The following is a 20942-nucleotide window of genomic DNA, read 5'->3' on the forward strand; positions in this document are numbered from 1 at the left end:
CATCGAGGCCGCAGGTAACTGTAACTGCAGCGCGGGTCCTTCGGGTGGCTGAAAAGGAAGAGCAGAACAAGTGAGGCACAGTACAGGAATGAGTACAATAACAAAGGTAAGCAATCTTGGTAACCTACCTATAGGAGGACTGTGGTATATGGGGAAGGATGTCTGTCTTCTGAAGGAAAGGAGGTGCTTTGCCCACCCAGAGCTGCGTGCTGTTACAGGGTTCCAGAAACCTGCAGGGCTCATGTGAATCGCAAGGCAATCGCGATTTCCTAGGTATTGAGTCCCAAGCAGAAAGTTCTTCCTATGGTGCAGAGTAGAGTCAAGAAACACAAATCCAGGAAGTGGCACAAGAGGGGGCAATCCGGTAGCAGTCCTTAAACGATCTGAAGTCAAGTGTCAAAGGAGCTCCAAAGCTAGACAAACCAAGCGCAATCCAAAAGCAGTCCAGGAAGACAAAGCCAAGAATCCAAACCATGGAATCTAAACGTAGGCGAAATAGCCGATCAGAACGCTGCAACAACTGGTACTGAAACACAGCTGAGAAGCGGCGTACGTTGCGTCCTGGTTGTGGGTTGCTGCAGTAACGGATCACGTGACACAACGTGATGGCGCGAGTCACGTGATATCCGACCAAGACCGCGAGCGGCTGCAGGCACGCTCTACGTGTCCTACAGTCACCAGGGCAACCGCCATCGGGACCGTGGCCAGCGCCACAAGGGTCCAGTTCTGTGTGGCCGAAAATGAGGCCTCCCAGCACGTACAGTTGGGTCAGAGACTGCAGGGGCGTGTCCATTGGTGTGGCGGCCGCAAGTAGGCTGTCGGGAGGTGAGGGCATCCTGTACTCTCGAGCGGGAAGGCATGACACTTATGTAGGCCAGCGGTAAGAGTGATGAGCCTTGCTCTCGATGTACAGTAGTGCTTGTATACGCGGTTGTGTGTAAAGCGAAGAGTGGGTTCTCTTCAGGGAGCTTTAGCTGCTCGGGAAGGGGCCTCAGTCAATGAAGAATAAAGTCCTATTCCTATAGGAGGGTCTACCCTTCCAGATAAGTGACTTTGAGAGTTCTGTATTAGTTGGGGAGCGCAGGCTAGCCAAGTTGAGTATCTTTTAAGGGAATCTCATGCATAAAAACAGATGGATGTGCCAGGTGGCCTCTAGTAAGTGATGAAAAAACTCACCCACCCTCGACACAGTCAGGACCAAACTTTGGCAGTCTAGTCTACTTCGCTCGTAGGTTTCAACCCTGCAGTTCCAGGCCTCCTCTGGCTTTCAGCCGCTGCGGGAAGAAACGATAACCTGTGGCGGGACAGTAGCCTTTTCTCAGCTCTCTAAGAAAGGAGGATAGTCCGGTGCAGCACATCTCAGGACACTGTGGGGCATGTGTGCAGGCACTTAACAGAGACAGACACCACAGTGGGGCGACACAGGGACCGCAAATGCTTGCAGCGTGGCGCACTCCGATAAATCGCGACCCAGTGGAGCCAGGACAACAAGTTTTGGTGCAAGAGGGCCCAGGACCACAACTAAGCGATTCCCAAAGTCTCGAGTCTGCGGCGTTCCTGTACGATACCCCAAGTTTGAGCTGTTCACTGTAAGGAACACCTCCGAAGGGGCTCTTTGCGAGGGTAAGTAGGAGGTGCCGAGAGTAGTTGTTCCCACTACTCCAAAGGAGTGAAGCGCCCTTGCAGGCCTTCTTGGTACGATGCAAAAGCAGGGGTCCGATGGGACAACAGTGGGGTCAGGTTGACAAACCTTCCTAGCACATCACCAGCTGTTCCTCGAATCTGCTCTTTCGTTGAGCTTCAGTTGATGCAGAGCCCCTTGTCTTATCCAAGATAGTTTCTCGCTCAAATCTCAGATAGCCGATGGAAGAACTGCTCTGCATGCATACATGCCAGGCATGGGCCAATCGTGGCCCACAGTGGTTCCAGTCATTCAGGACTAACAGACATACTGGCACCAGTAGTGTGTATTGGGACCAGATAGTTCAAACTCTCTTCCTGGGCACTAGCACACGTGACATGCAGGAGCCCGTGAAAGATGCGGTTTTCGTGGGAGGCTGCATGCCCAAATAAGGAATACCCCGGTCTCTCGACCTGGGTGAATGCAAAGGGACAAAATGGCCAAAGGACAGAACAAAAGACTTTGTGACACTGCCATTTTGGACACTGGCCACAGTCTTGGGCCAAATGCAGTAAACGCGGTATGGTCCATAAAAACATGGTAAAAAAGCTTTAAAAGTAAACTGCTGCCACCAGTTCATCCTAGGTACACTTGTACAAACGACATACAATCCTTAGAGGGTGGCTAGGGCCATAAAACAAAAGGACCCCTATATGCAGTACTGTAAGGTACTTAGATAAAGTTACCAAAAAATTGCAACATAGTTGAAGACTAGGAGGAACATAGTTTTCCAGTACTGGCAGCCTGAAGGACGTGCCAGTATCCCCATAACAAATGAGCGAAAGGCCAGAGGAGTGCTGGTGAAGGCTGTGCTCCACTGTAAAGTTGGGTTAGGTTAGCCCAACAGAAGCACAAAGTTTGTGCGGGGGGGGGGGGACAAATGGCGGGAAAATTGCACCCAAGGGAAATGTTTCCTGATGTGATGCATTAACAGCGGGAGATTAAACATGGGTGTGATTAATAATGCTGGAGCACCTTCCAGGTTGAGATGTCGTTTTTAATGGTGAGGTTCTGAGAGGAGGTGAAAGAGGACTGGAGGTGGTTGTATGAGGCAAATGGAAAAATGCAGCATGTTATTGAGGGGAGAAGGGGAATTTGGGTAAGCCCAGGAGCAGGCTGACGTGAAATCAAGGGTACGTGTTGGGATCTTGGTGGAGTGATGCATAAGTATGCTGTCACATTTTATTTTGCATATTCAAGAGTTCAAGAGGCTCCTCTTTGCCAACGTGGCAGTTGTGGTAAAAAAAGTGAATTTGATGTTGCTGCTGAAGGCCTTGCAGTTGTGAGGCTTGAGAGGCTGGGGGGCAGGGGGGTGAATAGGGAGGTTTAGGCTGGGTGGCACCAAAGAACCATTAAATGACTAATATTCTAGACCATCCGATAATCAGGGAGATAATTCAATAATAAATGAGGTTTGGGTGTCACCGCAAATAAGTGATAAGAGAAGACAAATGTGTTTGCTGAGGGAACAGCAAATGTAAAAAAAGAAGTGGTCCTCGGACAGGCCCTTCGGGACTCTGACCAGCAGAAGGATGGAAGTGGAGATGTCCAAGTGCTGGAAAAATACCTTTGCAAAAGTGCTTAGTTCTAAAATGCTGAAGTCTGAGAGGGGTGGTTGACGTGGTTGACCTTGTCAAAGCTGCAGATAAATCAAGGGTGTTGAATGGAGGAGAGCTAAGCATAGTGGGCAGGCGTAAGTTGGAGATGCAAATCAGTTCTGTCTCCGTGAAGTGCTTAGTTTCAAATTAATTCAGATTGAACGTCACATCGGCCATTCTCAAAGTAGATGGTGATTTTGTTCATTTTGAAGTATTGGGAGGAAGAGACCGGCTCATAGATGGTGATTCTTTAGGTCGCCAAGAGTGTTTTGAGAATAGGCAGGATAGTGGCTACTTTCTAGCAGGTAGGGTCGATCCTGGAGGCAAGAGATGTTGAAGAGGAGGTGGGCTTTTGGTGCAAGGTCTTTGAGCACCTGGCATGGCAAAGAGGTCACCAAGATCTCTAGATAAGTTTGATGCCATCCTCTGGGCAGCCGAGGCCTGCAACCAGAGAATATTATGTAAATGAGATGACAGCATATTGAGAGGTGAGGGCCAAGAGTAGTTGGGGTGCTCCTGATCTTTGTTTTTTGGAAGGGAAGTGTGACAAACAAGTGCGTAGTAGTTTGTGAGGGCAGGGCCCTCATGACTTGGAGGTAAGAGGAGAACTGCACTGATCACCATGCATTGGTTGCAAGAGCATAGTTTCAAACAAAGACTTGTATAAGACCTCATTAACTTGGTTACTTAACAGCAGAGTTAATAGGCTCTATGTGCTACTCCTGCTGAGACCAGTTTATCCTATAATAACATAGTTAAGATATCTGCAATCTGTTCAGCACTGATGTGCTTTTTTATTTGAATTTTTGTAAAATGAGGGCAGGGCCTTTGTTTTACAAACAGGTTGGTATTTACTGTCTGTACTACAGGTTTGGAACAAGGAAGGGATTGGATATAAATAGCCTGCTGAAGGCTCAGGAAGATGCTTTAGCAATACATGATTTGGCAATTGAATAGTCAGCCAGTGTACTGTTGTCTTTTCTTGTTGCTATTACGAACGCAAATATCCTGACCGATTTTGACTGGAGCGGATCAGTGACCATCCAGATGGAAATGATCTTGCCATCATGTTTTCTTTTGTTCTTCTCGGAAGACCAGATCCATAGACCTAAAAACATTGTTTGCAAATGGAGAGACCATTAAATTGTAGGTAGTGGGAATGTTGGATTGAATGTTGAACATCCACTGGGCAAGGTTTGTACCCTGGAACCTCGGTCATTTTTCTAAAAATAAAGTTAGGAAAGTATGTACGCCAGTTCACACATATATAATTTTTATTTTAATCGTGCCCCCTGAAGGCTGCACTAATTAGACTCATGTTCATCTGTATTTAACCTGGTTGGTAAGTAGGCATTTGATTAAGTGAGCAAGTTCAACTGAATCCTGTCCCTATGGCATAAATGTAGACTGTCTTCCTCAACGTGGTGGTGGACCTTGCTGACCCCCCTCCCTCTTCCCCCCCCAAATTACCCCTCCCACCACCACTCCTGAGGCTCGCCCGTTCCCTGGATGGCGAGACTTTTTTTTTCTTTATGGACACACTTGGGCTTCACCATCCTTTTTTTCCCATCGTTTGCTAATTTGTTTGGAGACCATGCCTTTACTCGCACAAAATGAAATTCTAATCACTTTAAGAGCGATGTTGTGGTTGTCTGGAAGGCAAGAATACTTCTAGTCCACTGCTTCTAATAGCCTGTTAATGTATGATTTAGGTCACTGTTACATTTCCATAATAGGTTTCGACTCCCGAGACCTGCTAGCTAATTGGCACTGTTTCTATTTTCTAATTTTAGATTGCCACACCCTGCATGTCTGTTACTTGACATGTATACTCGTAATCTCCTTTTTGCTTAATTACTTTGCTGCCATTTGTTTTGTTCAGGCTGCCTTGAGGCATAATTTGGGAGTTTTACAGCGTGCCGTCACGCTGCCTTGTCTTTGCTGCTGGCACTTGAGACGCTGTAAAGATTCAGAAAGCCAAACAATCGTTACATTGCAAAATGTAGTCCAAGTAAACTGAGCAAAAGATCCCTGGACCCATCCGCTGTATCAATTCCACCACTTCATCCCTCTCTAGATACGTTCATTGCTGTAACCCAACACTTGCCACTTCTAGGATGTCTTTACAGAACTGTCTATGGTTCCCACTGCTTTTATGTATGCGTTGTATACGACCCCCCCCCCGCCCCTTGCTCCCAATATGGATTCCTTGTGTTTCTCCCATTTAAAAACCTGTTCTTAAGTAAGGTTTACTTTCCATGTCCTAGGGTCATTTTAGCACATTGTCTGACACTGGTGGACTATGCTATTGCCCAAATGGCAAGTGCTACTACCCAGGATGGGCAGATTATTGGGCACAATTGTCCCTATTTTCAGGCATCATAATGCTCTCCACATTAAGTTTATTTGCTTTCTCAATCCGTGTTAAGGTGTACACTACTAATCTAACCATGATGTGTAACTTGTTATAGCCATTTCATTGGTATGCCAGTGTTGGTTGAAGGGTTATTAATTAAAAGCACTACTATCAAGCTCTGAATTATAAACTGCCTGCTAACCCACAATGTTGTCGACAAATTAGCCTTGATTCCTGCCCATTTCGGACTGATTAATGCTAGCATTCTTAAAGGTAATCACGTCCTCTAGCGAAGTTGCCTTGGTGATCCAAGCCTGAAGTGGTTTTGACAAGGCTAACGTCCACGGTTTGGTTTTGCTGTGGTATTTACAACCACTGTCATGTGGAATGTGACATGGTGCTCAGTATCTTACAACAACCATTTAGTTTCAACTTTTCGTTAGGAAAAATAAGTCTGCAAGATTAACTACAGCTTGTGTACTCCCACTATCTGGTTCTACCCCATAGCCTACGGAGGCTTAATGACCTTATCCAACTAACTCCTTCAGTGACTTCTAATGGAACAAACCAGGTAGTCTGCTTTTTCTGTCGATTCTCTTAATGATATGATATATTTGTATCACGCTCATACACAGGTGTTTCAGAGCGTGATGAGGCAAGGGAGGGGAAACGAGGGAGGACAAAACGACGATCTTACTAGGCACAGTGACATTGAAAACGTGCATGGGAGAGGGAAGGGGGAAAGTGCTGAACACGTGATTGAACAACAGGTAGTACGGCAGAAGGTGGTGCGAGAATAAGGTGTAGACAACAGTGTCTGATAAGTGCTGGAAGGGGGACTGTAGGGTTGCAGATACAGTGCAGATACAGACCAAAGTGCAGGAGTTGCCAGGATGCAGTGCAGGTATGTGGCTGGGAGGGCAGGGATCTGGGCCCGAAATCAGAGGGTAACCAGGTGCCCAGGGCCAAAGCAGACAGATTAGCAGGGGAGAGGAAGAGCGAAGGCAGAAGCAAAGAGGAAGGTCTTGAGGTGCTTCCTGAACCAAAGATGGTGCTCCACAAGTTTCAGAGAGGCAGGGAGGCTGTTCAGAGAGAGGCCCCAGCCGACGAAAGGGATCTACCCCAAGTAGTTGCTTGCGTCGGTGCCCCTCTCTCCAGGGAGACAGCAAATCAACCAATGACACCATGCCCCCTGCTGGCCACCTAATGATCTCCAATGATCTAATCTCTGCACTGCCCCTGCCGCAGGCTTTACTCTGCCAAGAACAATGGCAGATTGCATACAGCGCTTTTCACTCCCTGAAACCAGTGTTTTCTGGATTTCCCCCAAGGAACATAAAAACAGCCTCAGGGAGTCTTACCTTTTTTTTGGATGTTAACGAAAATCGGAAACCCTTGCTATAATACATGCAGGTTTTTTATTTTTTGCACACTGAAGAAATGGTGTAGTAGTGTATGGTTTGACCCGCTCTAAATCGGGTTTATGGATTTCAGCTACTATGTAAAGACACTGAGTCAGCCTGAGAGTTTAAACCCGTTAAACTGTCGCCCAGAGTTTATTTGGTTGTTTTTTTGTTTTAGGTCCACGGTGGGCTTTATTCGCGATATTCAGAAGACTGAGTTTGCTCTGACATTGCCTGGCTTCCCAGCCATACAAGAAAGTCAGTCTCCCGGAGCATTTGCCATAGTGAACCTTTCTTATGTTGAACACCGAGCGTTATGAGGTGCCTGCAGCTTCTCATTCGGGACTAAAATGCTGTGATCTGGTGGGAGGGACGGCACAGGTAATTCCTCCTGCTGATAGCCCAGGTTTTTGCTAATTTCTGTTGTCCGTATATGAATAGTAATTTGAAAGCTTCAGGCACCTGGTTTTCCAAGTGTCAGATTTTAGTTGGTAACTTGTCATACCCCCTTCTATTAGCATGCACCCTACGTCCTGTCCCTGGCTCTTTGAATATTCGATAATCAACATTTATTTTTGAAAATACTTTGTCTGGCAACCGCTCAGGGGCAAAACCAGTTGTCAATAGTACTTTATATTGGCCATACCTACTTCGGTTGTGGTGGCGGCCGGCTTCATAGTCAGAATCTCGTTAGTACTTTTAAGTGACATGAAGTGAAATGAGCCTCACTTTATACAGTTATTCTGTTGGTTGCTGGCAGTATTGGGGCCATTACTTGGAATGTGAAAGGATTGAATACCCCAGTCAGGAGCAGTCCTACACTATCTGCACAAGAAGTAAGTAGTTTTCTTCTTGCAAAGGACACATTTGCTGGAGAAGGGTAGGCATTACATACTCCAGAACTTTAACAACCTGGAAATATCAAGTTGTTAGAGGGCAAACTAGGTGGGTGGCGGTTTGCTGAAATTGAGGGGGAGAATGTGTAGGCATGTTTAAGATTCTGAGGGATAATTCATACTGTAAATGGGTGCCCCATAATATAGGAATGTTTATGCTCTTGGCGTAAATAAAACTTCCTTTAATTTTTAAAGGAATAAGTGCTCCTTTCTTTTACGGAGAGTCGGATTATTATGGGGAGGGGACTTCACTTCAAGATTTGGCTCCCTGGAGAGCGTGGTAAGGATATAAATGGACGCTATGAAGGCAGCGTTTAATCCAGATCTCTGGCAGTGTGCTTATTCTAAGATAATAAAACAGACCTTTGTCTCCCCCACATAAATTGATTTTTTTGATCTTGAGGCATTACTCTATGTAGTGTCCTGTGAGGTTGCCAACCTAGGCATGCTCAGATATCAATGATCATCGATGTGGTGTGTCGTAGGAGTGGGGTGGTGACTGGGTGACGTAAGGCAATCTATTATAATAAATGAAGGGGCTATCGAGTACCCCTTTTGCTTTTTGTGATGATTGAAAGGCTGTAAGAGGAGTTATTTGTTTTATTGCTGATTTTAAATAAATAGAAAAATGGAGCAAGCATGCCTGGAAGATAGCCACCCAAAACATTACAATCACTTGCCAGAGATGTTGGCAGCCCTCCTCGCTGCACTGCAAGGAATTGAGGATTGTTTGACGCTGCATGCTGTGCGACAGACTTTTATACTTGCCAGTTTTGCAGGGAGCATGGGGGGGGGGTGGCAGCGAACTCTTTAGCCAGTATGTTAAAGAAGGCTGAAGGCTGAAGTCTGCAGGCAAATGCTGTCATTAGGACCGGTCAGAGGAATGTGCTTTTGCGTAATCTAGAGATCGTGGCAACTTTCGGTGACTACTACAATCCTTTCTGACTCACCTCCTGATGCGAACTGTGAAAGGGGTTTTCTTTATATTTTTTTCCTGAGCTACGGTTGCCACAGCTAGAGTGGGTAGAATCTGACTCCAAGAAAGGGGAAGTGATAAAAAGTATGGTTACCTAATGACAGAAGGGAAGACCATTGGGCCATTGAGGTCTTTGGGGAGGCGCTGCTCCTGCCCTCGGGTCAAACTTAACTTAATTGTTAGAGGAAGTAAGCCTGAATATAGCTTTTATAGTACAGATTTCTACAACCTATAAAGATGGAATTAAAAGAAAATGACTGACCATCTCATTTGTTGAATGCAGATGTCAAGAAAATCTGGGAAAGTTCTTTGTGTGTTGTGTCTAAATCTTGTGCCACAATTAATCAAACAGGTGGGCTTCATGAAAAGCTGTGGATCCGCCAATATTCAGGAATTGCTTAACTTTACTCAACTGTAGCACAACTCGCCAGATGCCTATACGGCCATGAGTGTGGAAGGAGAGTAGCCCATGAACACGTTGGGTGGGACTCTCACACACATGCAATCCACATTTTGTACTTTTAACCAGAAATTCTTTTTAGGGCACTCTACCAAGGGGTGCATGCAAGAATTGTGGTGAATGGTCTGGTATGTGAACCATTTGCGTTGTGCAGTGAAACTAGATATGGCTGCCCTCACCCTTTTTCAAATTTGGCAATTGGTCAGTTGTGCAGCACATTGCTTGTATATCTGGGTGTTCAGGTTACTGGGCACAGCCCAGATCCTGTCACGTAATATCGAAAAAGATTACAAGAATGACAATGGATATTGCCCTGTAAATGAAATTGAATTTTGTCTTTTCGTGTAACATTTGGGATCATCAAATGATTACCTATGATTCTATATGTACTCAGTATGTTGCCCCTCCCATTGGAAAAACATAGATATTGTAGACATTGAGAATTGTTTCACAGGGCTTCCATGGCCGGATTTCAGCTCTAAGGAATCTTGTGAGCATACAGAGGGAGGCAACGGGTAAAGGAATGATTGGGTTCCCTGGCCTTCAGCAATACCATAAGGCCTTGAATGATTGGCTCTCTCCAGCTTATCAATTAACTCCCAGTTTTTTGAAAATTAAGTAAACCTCTATGCTCCCTGCTAGCTTTTATGCCTTGATGCTCAGTCTTGAGCCAGAGTATACACTGCATTGTGCCAGCTGTAATCCACGTTTCCGGGATGTGTTGAAAGGTCATGACTGAAGAATGATCATTCATTTTTATGAGGATAACATCTTTGGAGGAACCCTTCACTACAAATTTAGGATCAGAGCTCCTCGTCTGAATGGAGAAATTAGATTTCTACAAGATGGGCCTCATGTTTGGCGGTAGCCTTGCCAGTAACACAGGCAGGCTGCCGCCAAACTTCCACCTGTGAATGGGCAATTACCGGGTCATTACGGCCCTGCCGGACCCGGTAATTGCACATTTGCGGGCACCGGAATGGAATGCTTCCCATTTGAGCCCCATAAGGCTCAATGGGAATGGGGAGGTCAGATGCACCGGCATTATTCTGAATGGTGCCGGAGCATCCGACATGCTGTGCTTGCGGGCTCCGCTTTGACCGCCAGGTCAGACCTGCGGGCAGGAAGGCACCCGTGAGCACAACTCGTAGTTTGCCGGTCTGGGAACTACAGTACCGGCAAGCTTACTGGTACCGTAGTTCCCGGACCGGCAAACTTGTAATGAGGCCTGATGTCTTTAAAAGAGGGGACTTTGTCCCTTGCCCCCAATACTTTTGGTATTTTCCTGGAAATGTAAACTGTCCTGTACCTTGTTGCATCAACTAGTTGATTCAGACTCTACTCTGCCTGCCTGGTCTGAGCTGCAAACAGAGTGTACATTGTGCAGGTTAAGGTAGATCTGGCTCTGAGATTCGTTGGGCAATGGGTCATCTACCAACAATACTAAACTCCATTCCCAAGCGGACCTACTCTGTGCTCCTGATGGTTGGTTTTGTGAAGAATAGGAAGGCTCTATGATCCATAGTTTGGTCTGATGCCTTTGACCATATAGACCTTGTAGTATCGACCTTACTCCAGTGATCACCAGCTGTGGCAGTTCTTGGAGAACTCCCACATGCACCTTCTAAACATGTTTTTTCCCTATTCCCGGAATCCCTTCTGCCCCAGTGCATATGTGGTGACCAGGGGAACTGGAAAGCACATCCTTAAGTTCTGGGCTCACCAACGACCTGGTTCAGCTACGTTGGCTCTATCCTAGCTTCTTTATGGAGCTTTACATTGCAGAAATGTTATTTGAAAACCTGTGCTTGTGGTGCATAGCAATATGTGTAGGCCCTAGTAAACCAATAAATATACGTGCTCTTGTAGTGGAAAGTGTCTTACCTTTGAGCTGTTCAAGAAAGCACCTCACACCAGATGTTTTGGGGGTAGTCTATAACTATGCTTTGCTTGTCCCAGAAACGTTACAAATACTCTCATAGGATCCCTGGGGATAGTCATGCTGCTGCTGTGTGTTTTGAATAACCCTGGCCTGGGTCTTGGTATCCTGCACATTAATATCCTGTGCTGGAAAATGACCCTAGTGCCCAAATGAATAACACTTTTATTAATCTGGGGAGTTCAGGAGCTTGAAGGGAGATCAGCTTTTGATTACCACACTGCAAATCAGAATTTTATCTGGCAAATGTTTACTCGTGAACTGCATTCTCACCATGCACCCTGGTTGGAAGCAGAATATTGCATAGGCAGTGGCCATTCCAGCACCTCTTTTAAACTGCCTCTTTCACCCTCCTCTTCATGCTGCACAGGATTCGGGGTAGGGCGATTTGACCGAGCTGAGCAGAATGGCAGACAGGAGAACGTTGCCGTTCGGAGCTCAAAACTTGATGTTAATGGTAAGGTGGCCTCCCTTTCTTTCAATAACTGACTGACCTGTGCTCACATCTCTGGGGAATTGGCATTTTTGATCCTATTAAATTGACGTTTATAGGACGGCAGTTTGGAAGCCTACTTTTCCCTCCATTTACCTTTCCTTTTGGAACCTAAGGTGATCGAGCATCACCCCAGTTCCAGTCCATATTGAAAACAAAATGGTGTTGCATGCATGGAGTGGTCTCATTGACTAGTGTGCAGGAAGTGGTTATCGTACTTCACGGTTTGCCTTATGCTGTTGTGACATTTGTGTTTGTGTGTGTATTTGTTCAAAGTTTATAGTCCTTTCGTTGCTGAGTCACAGCTATCACAAATATTCAGTCATTACCTGAAATCTAACTGGTTTTTGGAAGTTGCATTTTGTCTTTGCTGCCTAGTGTAGTTAACAAATCACATTGTAGTCTGTTTTTTGTTGTGGCTGACCTCTTATCTTTGCACAACAAGGAAAGTTGCAATTCTTAATATGTTTAAACCCATTGTGTTGCTCAACATTGCATTAATTTGTTTTGAGTAGCATTGGTCGGTAAATCTTCATGTATGATTTACAGTGGGTTTCTAGGGTGTGGTGCTTGGTCCTCCACCCGTGTTTAGCTTGAGATCTACTTAATAGGGAGGAAATCCTAAAGACGTATATAAAATGCATGACTGAAGGAGGACTTCTCGAGGATGTATAGTTGTCATGCAAGAGGAGATACGAGGCATTTGTTCATTATGTGGCAAATTCCTTTCCACTCCCAGCTTAAATTTCACTTCCTTTGTCTTGTCTTTAAATCTCTCCATGACCTTGCTCCTCCTTACCTCTCCTCTCCTCTCATTCTATACCCCCTCTCACTCCCTTCGTTCTGCTGATCTCTTCTTACTTTGTTCCCCCACCACCATGTGCCTCTTCTCGTTTCCGCTCCTTTCCCCTTACACTGGAACTCCCTACCTATATATCCGCTCCTCCCCCACCTTTTCCTCGTTCTGCTCCTCACTGAAAGAACTTCTTCACTCCCCTCCCTGATGCCTTCCCCCTCTCTCTATCCCCTCCCTCCTTCTATTGTCCTATGTTCTTATCTTTCTGTCCCGGTCTCTCCTATGATCTCCTCTTTTGTTGCTCACTTTACTCATTACTCTCTCCCTCTAGATCCTTCTCTACCCCCTCCTCTCATCTCCATTCTTACTTGCAAATTGTTCTAAATACCGATTTTATGGTTTGATTCATATTTACTGTTTTTTGCTTCTGCTGTTACATGTTTTATGTGTTACTTGTTAACTGTAAAGCGCCTTGGATTAAGGCGCTATATAAAACAATAAAAATACAAATACAAACTATGTACAAAGACAAAACGCAACGTTTTTATACATAAAACCTTGGCAGCTTTCATTTAATTGTGTTCTCCTGCAGCAAATGTTGCCTCCCCATTGATTGGAAACTGAACTGCCCTTAAACCATTTTATTTTCGGTTTTGCCACAGAAACCTTCTCTGTGGCTCTGCTTAAATCCTTTCCCATCTCACTCCTTGATGACATGTTAACATTTTTGACTGCAGGTGGAAAGGAGAGTGGGATCTTCCGTGAGCCGGATGTTGCACCCCTTCGCCAGCGCACTAATCCTCCTGGTGGAAAAGGCAGTGATATCTTTGGAGATGCTGTCAATAACGCACCAGTCCTGCAACATCCAAACAAGCCCAAGGTATCCATCACAACGGTACCAAAGTAAAAATAGAAGCTGGGACTTTGGGAGAGTGTATGACGTCTGAGAAAGTGGTAGAAGCAAGGTGCTGGGTGAAGTATTTTTGTCAACTTTGCCATGCCTTTTTAAAACCTCTCCGAAGTTTAATTACCCCCTATTAGCTACTCATAGAAACCTATTGTGACCGGGACGTTAATTGTGCTGCTTGCTCTCGCCAGTGAAGAGCCCTGCTTGCCTCCAGCTTTACTTTTATTTATATTGCTGATATCATTCTACCAGGAAGATCGCAGGATGACACTGCAGGTTCTACTACAGTACATATGCTCTGAAAGAGGTTGTTAGGGTCAGTCTACTTCTCCTTATGGAAATATTTTACATATGGCGAGAGTGAAAGTCTGAATGCAGGAGCATACAGGTCGCTGATTTTTGTAGACTAGTCTGTTCTGATGTATTTTGCAGGTTTGTTAAAAATGCCCCATCCCCGAGTTTGTGAAATGTTATAAAACATTGTCAGAAATATTTCATAGGACTTAATTCTTGGAATACAGGGTCCAAATAAGGCCTGGTGTGAGAAAGATTCACATCACGCAAGTCTAGTCAAAGATTTGAAACCACGTCAGAATCAGTTTTTAATGTTCTTTGTTCTGACAGTATCTGCAAAAGGCACTTTCCGCCCCTATCTGATGTGTCTTTATTTTTTTATTTATTTTATTATTTCAACACACAAAACCAACAAATACAACTTTTCAGGACGTACATAATATCAAACCATCATGTTATGCAGTGTTATTCTCCGTTCTCCCCCCACCCACCCCATAAACTTGAGCCGGTTCATCCGTGTCATCTACAGGAGCGTTGTCGGGAATCGCTGTGCTTGTAGACTCATCGGAGTCTTCTGTTTCATAGTTAACCTGGTTGGGGTTTACCATAGAGGTCACCAATTGTCGCCAAGCCATCAAGGGGCCCGCTTCCTCCTCACCACCCCTGGTAACGGCTTCAAACCATACTGCTGATTCTGCTTCCGCCAATCTCAGGAGGTCTGCCCACCATGTCTCCACCCTGGGTCCATGGGCCGCCTTTCAACCCATTGCAATCCTAAGCTTAGCCAGGAGGATATAAGCCAGGTCCTCCATCTTGCTTATGTGCTTTAAATTGCGTGGCTCGGGAAAAAACCCAAGCATGCATGCCCAAGCCGACCCCACATCCAGCATCATTCCCCCACCGGCCAGCTTAGTCTTTATTTCGACCCAGAATCTGTGCACCTCGGGACAAGCTCAGAACATATGCAGCAACCCCGCTTCCACCTCGCCACACCTGGGGCATTTCTGTGTGGCCGAGCCTCCAAAACTGGCCACAGGGTCAGATAAGCCCTGTGGGTGACATATAACTGGATCTGTTGGAGTCTCGCATTTCGGGACAACTTTTTATGGTACCTTTTTGAGCTCTCTCCCATTGCCCATTTGTCATGGGACCTCCTACTTCCTCCTCCCAGTCCTGCCTCAGTTGAAGCAGCTCCTTCCCTACCTTTGCTCTCAGGAGCTCGCATACACTGGATATTTCGTGCCCTCCCTCTGAGACATCCTACATCGTTTCCAGGGCGGCATCAGGTTCTTCCGCCAGCACCATCTCAGGCCACCTCTCCCTCACCCGTTTCAGGAGTCTGGTGTAAGTTATATATTGGCCTCTATGCACACCTGTCTCCTCCTGCAACCTCTGGAATTCCAATGCCTCCCCTTCCTGCCATATATCCCCAAGAGTGGCCAAGCCTACCGGTTCCCAGTATCTACGGACTGCCTCAATCAACTGAGTCGTTTCCACATAGTGCCACCAGCGGGACCTGCTGGGAGAGCGGATCCGGATCCCCCACCGTTCTCCATGTCCTGCGCCAGACCGCCCAACCCAGCTCGAGTAGTCTCCCTCGTCCCACCATTTTACTCTTTTGCAGCCACACCGTCTCTCTCAGAAAGTATGGAGCCATGTCACCCTGCAAAAGCCTAGCGTCTGCCGGGTCCTCTGACGACAACCACCTGGCCACAAACAGCTGCCCCGCCAAATAATAAAGCTCAAAGTTCGGCATGTTTATGCCCCCCCTGTCACACGAGTTCTGTAATTTCCACAGGGCAACTCTATTACTTGTGGGTATCAAATACGGGACTTTCACAAAAAAATGCAAGAGTCTGGGCAACTGGGCAAAACCACCATTTTGAGCTGAGCTGCTCTCCCCATCATAGATGGGAGGTGGGGGGGGGGGGGTAATCTGGACCAGAACACCATACTATTCTTAACTCCCTCAATCGCTTTTTCAGTGTTAGGTTTGTGCTCTGCCTCTGTCCTATGATGAATGTTTTCTCCCAGATACCTAAATGTTGCAGTCTGCCAGGGTATTTGCAGGACAGGCAGCCTCTCCAACGGGACACTCTTATACCTTCCCAAGGGGAACAAACTAGACTTCCTGGGGTTCACCGATGTGCCCGAGAGGGTGGCAAAACGATCCATCACCTCCAGCACATATTGCAGGGTCTCCTCCGGGTAGCGGAAGTAAAGGAGCATATCATCTGCATACAGCGATATCAGGTGTGTGCCACTTATCGTACGAATTCCTACCTCCCTGTATAGTCGCAGGCATATTGCCAACTGCTCTAATGTCAGCAAGTATAACATGGGTGACCAGGGGCATCCTGTCTGGTCCTTCTGCTGAGTTGCCATTTGTCTGAAATTGTGGATCCTGTTTTAACTCGCTATCGGGGGTGGTGTACAACATCTGGACCCACCTGATATATCCAGGTCCCATCCCGTATCCTTTCAGGGCCGCTTTCAGCCATGGCCACCGCACCGAGTCAAAGGCTTTCACCGCGTCCAACGACACAATAGCCAACTCGCCCGTGTCTTCCTCAATGTAATCAATGATATGGTGCAGCCTCCTATGTAGAGGTGTCACGGTATTAGTTTTATGACGGTATGATAACCTTCTTGCCAAATGACGGTATATCATGGTATAGAATGTGGAGTTAACTAATCTTAACAAATATTTTCTAAAAGGTCATAAATTGTGAGATTTATCATCACAAACAAAACCAGGCACCCAGGGCCAGAATTGGGCTTTTCAACATACTTTCAACTGAAATGCCACCCCTTGCTTCCACCAAACACAAGTGTGGAGAATAGCTTTCTTTTCTTAAGTGGTCATTTAGGCTTTTAGCTCCCCCACTGGCTACTGGTGAAGATGAACCTGTTGCCATCTTGATAGCCTGCATGCCACAGATCAATGGAGGCTGAATGTAGTATGTTTATATATATATATATATATATATATATATATATATATATATATACACACACACACACACACACACACACACACACACACACACACACACACACACACACACACACACACACACACACACACACCCCCCCCCCCCCCCCCCTCTTATGTTACAGCCTTTCCAAATCAGCTTGAAAAGCACACTTAACGGTATACCGGTATAAACAATGTGACGGTTATTATTGTTCAATTAAATGGTTGACGGTATATTTAACAGTATACCGTAACATTCCTACTCCTATGGTTGTCTGTGATATTCCTACCCAGGGACATAGCCCGCCTGGTCTGGGTTTATCAACTTACCAATCACCCTCTTTAACCTATTAGCTAGCACTGCCGTAAGTATTTTACTGTCCTGATTGAGCATGGACAAGGGTCTATAAGACCCATACTCCCTGGGCAGCTTGCCTGGTTTCAAGAGTGGGATGATCACTGCCTCGCGGAGGGACGATGGCAGTTCCCCCCAACTCATAGGCTTCATTAAACATGTCAAGCAATGGCCGAAGCGGCTCCTGCTTATGTCTTGTAAAAATCACTAGGCAACCCATCTGACCCGGGCGTTTTACATGTGGGCAGATGTTGGATCACCACCTCCAGTTCGTCTGAGGTGACGGGGGCATCTAGATCCGCACGTTCTAGGTCGTCCAGGGTGGGCAGCCCCATATCCTCTATTGTTTCCAGTATGTCTTGATCCATATCCTCCCCTGTGTCCTCATATAATTGTCTATAATACTTGAACTCCTCATTCACCCCTTCCTGGGTATTACGAGTTTGACCTTCCACATCTCTGATCTCTCTGATCACCGAGCGGGGGTGGGGCGGGGGGCGGGGGTGTCTCACTCTTGTACAGCCAGGCCAGCAACCTACCCGGCTTATCCCCCCCCCCCCCCTGCATGTAGCGTCTGTGTATTTCTTGTAATTTAATTTACATAATCTATCCCAGAGTCCACTACAGGTTGACTGTAAGTCTTTTATTTTAGCACTGTTCTCACGAGTTTCCTCATTTTGTGTAAAACCCTCCAGCTCTCTGTTTCCTGAAGTTCCCGTTCAATGCCCCCTTGGAGCCCTTTAGATTTCGATATAGCAACCCCACGCACCACCACCTTAAATGTCTCCCATACTGTTCCCATAGAACATACACTGCCCGTGTTAATTTCAAAATACTCCTCTATAGCCTCTCAAATCTTCACGAAAACCTGCATCTAGCAATGCCTCAGTTCTGAGTCTCCATGTCGGGATCCGCGCTCGGGGGGGGGTTGATGACGCCATTCTACGACCAAAGGCGAATGGTCGGACAATATCGGGCCTTATATTCCGCACCCACCATTTCTCCCACTATCTTGGTAGCAGCGAACACATAATCTAGCCTCGTGTGCAGGTCATGTGGTGCCGCCTAGTGCGAGTACTGCCTGGCCGTTGGATGCAGTCTTCTCCACACATCCTGTAGGCCTAGGTCTACCAACATTGTCCCTAGTGCTTTAGCCGCTGGCACCAGTTTCCCTGATTTACATCTGACCTACCTATTCTAGGATTCAGGGTACAATTAAAATTCCCCCCCCACCATCGCGCCACCCACCAGGGGGCTAATCGTGCCGTAGAGGGACCTAAAATAAGCCAAGCCGCCGTATCATGGTTGGGGGCGTACAAATTTATGATATGCACTTCCCTATTCTCCAGGAATCCCGACACCACCACCATTCTGCCCTCTGGGTCTATTGTCGAGCTAATCACCTAAAATGGCACGTGTGATCACCCCTCTTGCGTATGCCGAATACGTGGCCCCCATGACATTACCCCTCCATTTTCTCCTGACCACCTCCAACATTTCCTTTGTGAGGCGAGTCTCCTGTAACAAGGCTATGTCAATCCGCATCCTCTTTAAATACATCATCACTTTGTTACGTTTTAGGTAACTGTTAAGGCCCCGCACGTTCCAGGTCACCACTCTGAGATTACTCGATGCCATCTACTCGGTATATTCCCAGTCCACCTCTCCCTTCGATTCTTCCTCTGACAGCCCGTTTACTGACTCTTGCCCTTCCCAACCTCAACAACTCCCCCCTCCCCTGTCCCCCAACTCCACCCCACTGCATGCACACAACCCATCCCTCCCCCTACCCCAACCTACCCCCTACCCCAACAAATGCCCAGCTCCATCCCTGGATCTCAGGCCCACCCGCGTCTGGTTCTATCTCGAATACGAGGACTAGGGCCCTGCGGGGCGTCACCAATCTAACAGTGACCTAACTAAATATACTACTAGTGGGTTCAAGGGGTATCCACTAGGTGCTCCCATTCTTCTATTTTAGGATTGTTAACGTCCTACGGATCCCGTCAGTTTATACTGCAGCGCACTCCCCACATGCTTCATTTAACTCTATATTCAAGTCCCAATGTCTTAGCCATTCCACCAAATATGACATGGCCGCGTGCTACTTATCTTCCGCAGCTTCTGTCTGGACATCCGGCTCCTGAGGGCGGCCCTGCATATCCAGCCACTCCATCGCATCCTGCGGCGTATCAAAAAACAGATTTATTCTTATAGTTTAGAACACTTTCAACTTGGCTGGGTAAAGCAGCATATAACTAAGGCCTGCTGTTTTTAGTCTCCTCTTCACCGATCCAAAGTTCATCCTGCTACGCTGTACATGCAACGTGTAGTCCGGGTACGCCGTGATCTTTGCGGCTCCCTTTCCGATCGTCCCCCCCCCCCCCCCTTTCCGGAAAAATTCAAGTATCTTCTCACGATCGCGGTAATTCAGAATCTTTGCGATCAGCGGCCGCGGGGGGGGGGGGGGTTCCTGGGGTGGTCTCCTTGTCAGGGCCCTGTGCGCCCTTTCGACTGCGAACCCCTGGGTCAGCGCCCCGCTTGTTATCTCCTGCAGGAGCATAGTTTCCACATATTCTGTAGGGTTAGGCCCTTCCATTCCCTCTGGCAAGCCAACAATACGTATGTTATTACGTCTGTCAAGCCCTTCTGCCTGCTCTGCTCTGTCTTCCAAGTTGCTCACCCGCTGTATGAGGGCATGGAGCACCACACACCACCGCGTTCGGGGCCATCTCCTTCTCCAAGGTCTCAGTGCGCTTCGCAATCGTCCGCACATCTTGTCTCAGCAGGTTCACTTCCTCTTGGACCACTCCGATTTTGAGGTCCAGGCCTACTTTCAGATTGTTCATTGCCACGCCCAATTTAGTCTCCCAGGCCACTTTCAAGTCAGCAATCGCTACCAGCACCTCCTGGATCGAGCCCGGTGCCTCCGCCACTGTTGTGGGGGTCTCCTTGCCCCCCTCCACACCTGGGGGCGACTTGGCATAGGCCTCCATCGTGGGCTGTTTAATCCTGGGTCTGGCAACTTTCGAGGACATCCTGCTATGCTGTCCCGCCCCGAGTCAGCCGCGTCTATCTACTCACAAATGTCCACATGGCCACAGGCCACGATTAACAGTATAGGGTCGTTGCGACCATGTCTATGGGTGTCCTTGTCGCTCGCCTCTAGCCCCGAATGGGTTGTGTTCTCCCACGTACTAATGCCCGCTCGGCGTCGTGACTCCGGCCTTTGCCTTATTTCTTCAGTGTTTCGTCGATCACGAGGCCACTCAACCCACAGTGCAGTCCCGAATGTCTTGCTCCCGTACCCAGGCTCAGGGGGATCACCTTAAGTTATATCTGGGGACCAGCAAATGTCCCGGATTAGCCTCCATGACGGGCCTGTTTCAATAGTCTATAATAAAGTTCCATCAGCTTCAGGGCTAGATCACCCAGCTCGGTGTTATCCAACTCTGTAGGGCTCCACGATATTGTGTTTTCCCTCTACCTCCAGTGCTTCAGGGGGATGGTCCCCTAAATCGTGCCTACTCCTCTGCATCAAGTGCTCCTCGCAACTTCAGCGGCCGCCCCTGCCATAGGCAGCCCAGCATACAGATCTTTAGTACGTATGTAATATTGGTGTTAATTGACCGACTTTCCCTTTTGGTTCTCTCCAGTCACTCCGTGTGTTCAGCCGCAACGTTCTTCAATGCCGCCGCTGCCGGTCTTTCACTCGCGTTGCCCCAGGTTCTTCTGTTACCTTGTCGCCAACACACAAGCAGGTACTGTGTACCGAGCGCAATATTCGCTCGTTCCTCATCCAGGTGCACTG

At 47.2% G+C, this 20942-nt stretch overlaps 1 protein-coding gene across 2 annotated transcripts in view; it reads left to right on the forward strand.

Annotated features, from left to right (window-relative positions):
• JPT2 (Jupiter microtubule associated homolog 2) overlaps positions 1-20942 on the forward strand; it is a 181732-nt gene that overhangs the window by 97605 nt on the left and 63185 nt on the right. The window contains exons 3-4 of one of the 2 annotated variants that reach the window (XM_069646976.1): positions 11680-11766; positions 13336-13478. In XM_069646976.1, coding sequence (XP_069503077.1) covers positions 11680-11766; positions 13336-13478 — 230 coding nt within the window. The remainder of the gene's footprint in view (positions 1-11679; positions 11767-13335; positions 13479-20942) is intronic. The other variant, XM_069646977.1, reaches the window with a different exon arrangement.

This window comes from Ambystoma mexicanum, chromosome 2q (assembly GCF_040938575.1).
Source record: "Ambystoma mexicanum isolate Mex_15411 chromosome 2q, UKY_AmexF1_1, whole genome shotgun sequence".
Classification (NCBI taxonomy): Eukaryota; Metazoa; Chordata; class Amphibia; order Caudata; family Ambystomatidae; genus Ambystoma; species Ambystoma mexicanum.